The sequence below is a fragment of the Cariama cristata genome, unplaced genomic scaffold, assembly GCF_000690535.1.
Source record: "Cariama cristata isolate BGI_N322 unplaced genomic scaffold, ASM69053v1 scaffold19783, whole genome shotgun sequence".
NCBI classification, from domain to species: Eukaryota; Metazoa; Chordata; class Aves; order Cariamiformes; family Cariamidae; genus Cariama; species Cariama cristata.
Genome location: NW_009606865.1, coordinates 110 through 6,938, shown reverse-complemented (window position 1 = coordinate 6,938; position 6,829 = coordinate 110). Strand labels below are relative to the sequence as shown.

The following is a 6,829-nucleotide window of genomic DNA, read 5'->3' as shown; positions in this document are numbered from 1 at the left end:
CGAGGGGGCAAACGCCGACTTGAGGGTGGCGTAAACTGTCCGTGGAGTTTGGGACGGTCCCGCCTCGTCGCAGTGGGCTCGCCGTTGGCCTGCTGGGGACAAGTGCTCCCTGCCTGGCAGGATCGGGCCTCGCCTGGTGGCATGGGCGATCTTGGAGGGGACGAGGTGCTGCTTCTCGGAGTTGTGTTTCCTGAGGCTGCTTGTCGTTTCTGCTGTTGTTGCAGAAGGCGGTCTTTCTACTTTCAGAGCCATTCTCTTGAGACTTTCTTGGTTATTCTGCTCGGTATGGTTTTGTCATGAGAAACTGTTTGGCGGGATGAATGAACAGGATTACTCTTTACAAAAATGTGTTGCTTATTCTGGAAGCGGTGTGTTTTCCCCTTGAATCAAAAGGTGTTGTCTTTAATCAGGTTGATTGTCATCTTGAAAGTTGAAATTAAGTCCCTCTCTTCAACGAGGCATTAGATCAGTAGAAGAATAATAAGAATTCCTTTCATCTTGGTGAAGAGCAGATAGTTGTTTGTTTGGGATAACTTAAACACAAGAGAGTTGTTGCTGAGAGTGAATGTAATAGTTTGAAATGACACATTGCTTGAATACAGGACAGTCAGAAAGCTATGAAATTCCGTTCTGGTGTCACTAGTGGAAGCTCAGCAGCAGAGTTTGGTGGCCTGGCAGGATGGAAGCCTTAAGATCACGGTGACCCTGAGTGCTCGGTACTCGGGCCCTTAGTCCATTTGAAGTGGTAACTGCAACAATGCACAACTGTAGGTCTAAAGTAGTCTTGACATATGGGAGAATGTATTTTCTTTTTCCTTTTTGTTTTCCTTCAAACATCAGAGGTAAGGTTTCCCCTGCAGTTGTTAATTTGGCTAACAGCCTGGGCTGTAGATAGCTTATGGTTTACTTGTTCTTGAATGCTTCTTATCTTGACTGTGGAAAGCCAGTAATCTTTACCAGTAAGAGAGGCTTTTGTATGCCTTCTTAGTAAGAAGTTGTTTGTTTGTTTGTTTTTTAAAAAAAATTCTGTGTAGAAAAATGCATAACTGCTTTTGAGTTGTGGGAGGGGAAAGTATGAAGAATGCCAAACCAGTTAAATTACAGATGGTATTGGTAATTCTATTAGGGTAACTTCAGAATATGCATGCAATGCTGTAGTGGTGTATTTAAAACCACTGTATTTTAAATAAAATGTACTAATATGCATGCAATGCTGTAGTGGTGTATGTAAAACCACTGTATTTTAAATAAAATGTATGATACTTTGTTTTTCCCATACAGATTACAGGGCCTGATAATAAAGGAATTTATAAAGGCGATCGAGAGTCCAGTGGAAAATACACATTTGCTGCCCACATGGATGGAACTTACAAGTTTTGCTTTAGCAACAGAATGTCCACCATGACTCCCAAGATAGTGATGTTCACTATTGATATTGGGGAAGCTCCAAAGGGGCAGGACATGGAGACAGAAGGTGAGGAAGACTCCTGGAAAGAATTTAGCTCCAGTTCTTTTTTTTCCCTACATGCATGACTTCTGAACTTGACTAGGTTTCTCAGAATTCCTGTTTCTTCAGGCTGTCTAGTTAGCTGTTCTCTTGCATACCTAAAATGGATATGGATGATTTTAGACCTCATTACATGATTTAATGCAAAATCACCAGAGAATCAGTTGGCCATCTGCAGAGACTAATCCTTTCACCCTTTAGTCTTTTCATCAGTTTCATTCTCTGATTTCTGGTTTGCTCAGCAGTATGTAGACTACTACGTGCATTAGTTGATCTCTTTGATAAATGTGCTAATATAAAAATTTTCTCTTAGCCATGTAAATTACTGTTTTATCTGCAGCCTTTTGTCCTGCACTTGTGTTCATCTCTTACACTTTTCTCTAGGTGGTGGAGATACCTGGGATGGTATGTGTACTGCTTTTTGAAAGCTCATTAGCATCTTGTCTTTTGCGTATGTTTATTCACTAACAGCTAACGTTTGCTTTTTCTCTGTAACATTTGTTTGTAGCATGAGAATGTCTTTTTAATAAACTACATAAAAGGTCTGATTCTGAGCAATGCTGAGCACCTGCAAGCTTCCATCGAGGGGTTTATATACTTAGCAGCTCTTGGGATCAGGTACTTGAACTGTCCGTGACAGTTTGTCTTCAGGTGGTTATTTATGGGTAATGGAAGATTTAATCGGAAGTTTTAGGTGAAATTAAATTAAAACACTGAACATCCAAGGACATTGGATATTTTAGACGATGTTTGCTTTCTATTACTAAAGTGGACGTTGAATAATCAAGGACTTTTGGAAACAATAAGCTTCTCTTAGGTTATGAATGATCAGTGATGTTACAAGGGGAAAAACTTCAAACTTGTAATTTGCTGTAAAAGAAATAAATGAATGTATTGGGTACCAAGTTACAAAGTTTTATTTAGAAATCACTAACTGTAGCTAGTTTTCTATTTTAGCAAGTAAATAACTGTGTGGATTGAGTGCTTGATATCACATTCCTAACTTTTAATTTTTTTTAAGACTCAGTTAAATCTTTTATTGAATCTGAATATATCTGTTGTAAAGAATATTAGTGCAGCTTTAAATTTTTAAGGCACTTTTTCTTGAGTGTATTTCTTTTGAGTGGGTTTAAACGATCCCTGCAACTGTAATTTCTTCTCTTACTAATAAACTGCACTTATTGCAATGACCATTGCAATTTGGCTATGAAAATAAGGGATTTATGATATTAGCAAAGTAAGTGTGGTTTACACAACTATTTAGATTTTAATTGTAACTTGTGTGATATTCTCTGGTCCTCTTTTTCACTGTTCCCCATAAGGCGTGTATTTTGAATACTTTTATTTTCAGATTGTGATCTGAAACACCTAATTTATAAATAGAGATATAATAATGTAGCTTCAAAGTCAAGTGTGTCCCTTCAATGGAAAATAGATTGGGTTTCATGACTTTTTTTTAAGAGAGCTGATTGCCCAGGGCGTCTCTGTGGAATGATATCCTGAACTTCTCTTGGTGCTAGAAAACTTTGAAAATTATTTGCGTAATTTATAAATTTTTAAGTGGACAGTTCTTTGAGCATGAATGTATTTAAAAGATCCTGTGATTGACAGTCAAAGCACTAAATCTTAGTTCTCTGATCCTTCCGTTTGCTGAACTATCTCAAGCTAGTTTTCTGTTATTGGTTTGGTATTTTCCTCCTCTTCTGCTTTCCTGACATACCAGAACCTGAAGCCAGTTCCTGCCCTCTGCCAGGCCCCTTTGGCATTGTTTCTGCTGAATGCTGTGCTTCAGCTAAACCGGAAGATCACAAGATATGATATGTTGCTTCAGAAAGTGATCTCGTTTTGCCAGCATCATGATCTTAAGCTAAATCCTCAGTTGTTCTATTTTTGCAAGCTTAACAACTAGGAAAAGCTGTAATGTTAAGAAAATTTGCTTGGAATATATTGGACGATATTGGCAAAATAGATACTAGTGTGTGGTATTGATCTCGTGTTATTATATTCTATTTTTCTGGAAACGTATTCACATACTGGAAATAAGTGGTCTGTACTGACTCTAAATTGTGTGTCTTCTGCCTTCTAGTGGGATGTAGAGAAAGATGTTTTCCCACTTACTAAATACCATAGAGATGTGTTAGGAAAAGTGGCAGTATGAAAACTGAACTTTACTTTGCTGTAAGGATAGAAAGTTTTCAGCTGTACAGACTGCATTTTTCAGAACTTCTTCTGTGACAGGAAATTAACTATAACTGTTCATAAATTTTAACAAATTGTTTTTTGAGTCAGTAACAGACTTTCTGATGCTTCTGATATCATTCTGCAGCTCATCAGAACAAGCTAGAAGAGATGATTAATGAGTTAGCAGTGGCCATGACAGCTGTAAAGCATGAACAGGAGTACATGGAAGTTCGTGAAAGGATACATAGAGCAAGTATGTCTTTGAATTAAATGCCTTCTCCTCTCTCAAATGAACTTACAAAATGTGATTTAAAATATGAGTCCGTGAAAGCTATTCTGGGTTACTAAAAAAAAGAGAAAAATTTAGAACAAGTTATGAAAGATCTGCCCATACAATAAAGAATGTAGTTGATGCTTGCGATCTTCTTTAAATTGACTCGCCTTCCATGTAATGAAGATTTGTTACGCAAAATATTCTTTGCTCAATTGGTGTAAATTCTATAGTTCTTTGAATGGCATATTCATGAAGATATCAGTAGTGATATGTTTCCCAGGGACAGACTTTGGTTGAACTATTACTTCATCCTTGATGTGGGTGTGGATTAATAATTGAGTCAAAGTCTTTTTAAAATAATTTGTTGAAATAGAGCAGAATTACTGTTATTTCCAAGTAGAGAGTATGGTTAACTCTCCAATTACAACCCTCACTTTCTGAAATACAGCTTTAAAGTATGACTGAGAGTGCTAAGCGGTGCATTAGGGGAAGCCCAGTGAGAGTAAAGGGCAAATATTTTTAATGTGAAAATACAACTTTGTATTAAAACGCTGGCCTCTCAAATTTCTGAACCTATGAGTATCTCCAGTTTTATGACTTTCGTTACTAATGGTCTGATTTAAGAATATGCTGAATTTTTAGAACGAAACATGATGAACCTTTAAAGATTAGAAATTCCCCACTTGACTTTGAGAGTGTAATATACAACTGTTACTTGAAAAAGCAAGTGGCTTCTGTTTGGCAGTTACAAGCTTTTGTCTGGCCTCTTTGAAGGTGGGCAGAATAGAGAAAGATGCTGCAGCGTATATCCAAAACTGAGGTTAAAACATCTGCTTGCGTAGCAAGCTGTTCAGAAAAATACCCTGCCTTAGCTCTCAGGCCTCATCGCTAAGACTACACAGTCCTTCTGGGACACTTGAAATGACATGGTACAAGTGTCAGTGGTTTCTGTGCAGTACTTCAGTTCCAATGACAAAGTGTGTTTTAAGTTTGTTTCAAATACTTTGTTACTTACTACCTTTTTTTTTTTTTCCCCCCCAACAGTTAATGACAACACGAATAGCAGAGTAGTGCTTTGGTCGTTCTTTGAAGCTCTTGTACTAGTTGCCATGACACTGGGACAAATCTACTATCTGAAGAGGTTTTTTGAAGTCCGAAGGGTTGTTTAAGAGTACTTTTCTGGTCCTGGATTTCAGTTCACTGTCTACCAAACATCCTGGTCACAAAAAAGTCATTTAGTTTCTGAACCCTCTTTACTGAACTGTAAAACTTATTTGCTTATGTTCCTTCCTAGTTAAAAAATGAATTGTTTTTATATATCTTCTGTAGCAAAAGCTGTGCTGAAATCTTGTCACTTAATTGGCATAATTTTTTTCACTTAAATCTGCCTAGTCTGTATGCTAAGCGAGGTCCAAGCAAGCTGCAAATGCTGTAATGCAACTGTAGTAACAAGCAATGTTGATGTCTTTTCTAACTTTTTTCCTGTTTTCATAAGTACTTGCAGTTTATCTAGGGAAACGGTACAAGGCCCTAACATGACTGTTTGCATTTTTGACATCGTTAACCCTGCAGTAGGTGTTATGAAATTGAAATAATCCCTTCTTCACTTACACAAACTGCCAAGGAGAAGCAATTGGAACTTTATTCTGATAACGAATAGAAGACAGCTGACTGCTTCCAATCTAGTACTCATACCTAATTGCTATTTAAAAAAAAGTCTTCAGTAACTCTCCTAATTACATCAACTTATTCCCAGAGTTCTTTCAAATTAGTTGATATGAAAATACATTTTCTCCTCTCGCTACTGAATGTTCATCATACAGTTTTTAGTCTTTCACAGGTTTTATACCGAAGCCAATTGTGTGCAGTGTCTTGGCGAACAATAGTTAACCCTTTGGTTTTTGCAAGTCCAAAGCTCAGACTGTTGGCGCTAATGCAGAATGCATTAGCGTTCAGGAAATCTGGATTCCTGATGCCAAAGGGTTAATGATTCTGGGGGTTTATTGCAATGCTATGCAGCCCTTGTATTTAAGTTAAGTGGCAGTCTCTGCCATTATCTGATCATAATTAGCATAATGCTAAATACTGGTGTGTTTTCTTTTTCAGGCACATGTAGATTTGTTTTTGTATAAAGTTACTTTCCTTGGTATCTGATTGGTTTAAAAATCAAAGAAGCGTCTGATGTGGGTGCTGAGCCAGGATTATGTTGTGACTGATGTATATTAGTTGTAATCATTTTTGGGGGTGGGGTGGGGTCTTTTCCAGGGGGGAGCCTCTACAAGTAACACACAACAGTTTTGTACAATTAATTTAAAATTTGTTACAGGTTTTCATGTTCCAGGTAAAGTTTTTTCAACCTTGGGCAAACACTTGCAGCAGTTCTTCAGAAAGGTGGCTGTTACACCTTATTGCAACTGTTGTGTGCCAATATTTTTGTGTAAAACACTTAAAATTGAATTCTAAGATGTACATTTAAAAATTGCTTGTGAATCTAAATATGACCCAGGTTCGGTAAATAAACAAATTCTTTAAAAAAAAAAAAAAAGAAAAGTAACTTTGTATTTTCTTTTTTCTTTGATACTTTAAGGAAGTACAGTTTAACACAAAGCTTTTTTCTAAAGTATGTCTTAGGATATCAGGAATTCATCCAAACACCGTCCCCCTTTGTGGGCAGGTAGAAGAAATTGCAGGTAATCCTAAACCTACAGCTTTGGTACGGAGCTCCCGGCACTGGGGTGTCACAGTGCTTCTGTATGACCCGCAGAAGTACTTACTATGATAGGCCGCTTCCCTTAAAAATGTGTGGTGTGGTTTTTTGTTTTTACTATACCCAAAGGGTAGCGTTTAGTACTAAGTTCTCTTGTAGA

The 6,829-nt window shown here is 37.4% G+C and overlaps 1 protein-coding gene across 1 annotated transcript; it reads left to right on the top strand.

The window, feature by feature from the left end:
* Nucleotides 1-316: 316 nt before the first annotated feature.
* TMED2 (transmembrane emp24 domain trafficking protein 2) lies at nt 317-6,512 on the top strand. Its single transcript, XM_009696525.1, has 5 exons — nt 317-368; nt 841-842; nt 1,282-1,474; nt 3,834-3,941; nt 5,007-6,512. Exons 1-5 carry the CDS (start codon nt 317-319, stop codon nt 5,129-5,131), a joined length of 480 nt encoding a protein of 159 aa, XP_009694827.1. The 3' UTR covers nt 5,132-6,512.
* The last annotated feature ends 317 nt before the right edge of the window (nt 6,513-6,829 follow it).

Coding starts and splice junctions, on each gene's coding strand:
- TMED2 (XM_009696525.1), top strand. CDS start 317: ATGAATGAACAGGATTACTCTTTACAAAAATGTGTTGCTTATTCTGGA. Junction 1,475..3,833: donor GCAGGACATGGAGACAGAAG/GTGAGGAAGACT, acceptor ATCATTCTGCAG/CTCATCAGAACAAGCTAGAA. Junction 3,942..5,006: donor TGAAAGGATACATAGAGCAA/GTATGTCTTTGA, acceptor CCCCCCCAACAG/TTAATGACAACACGAATAGC.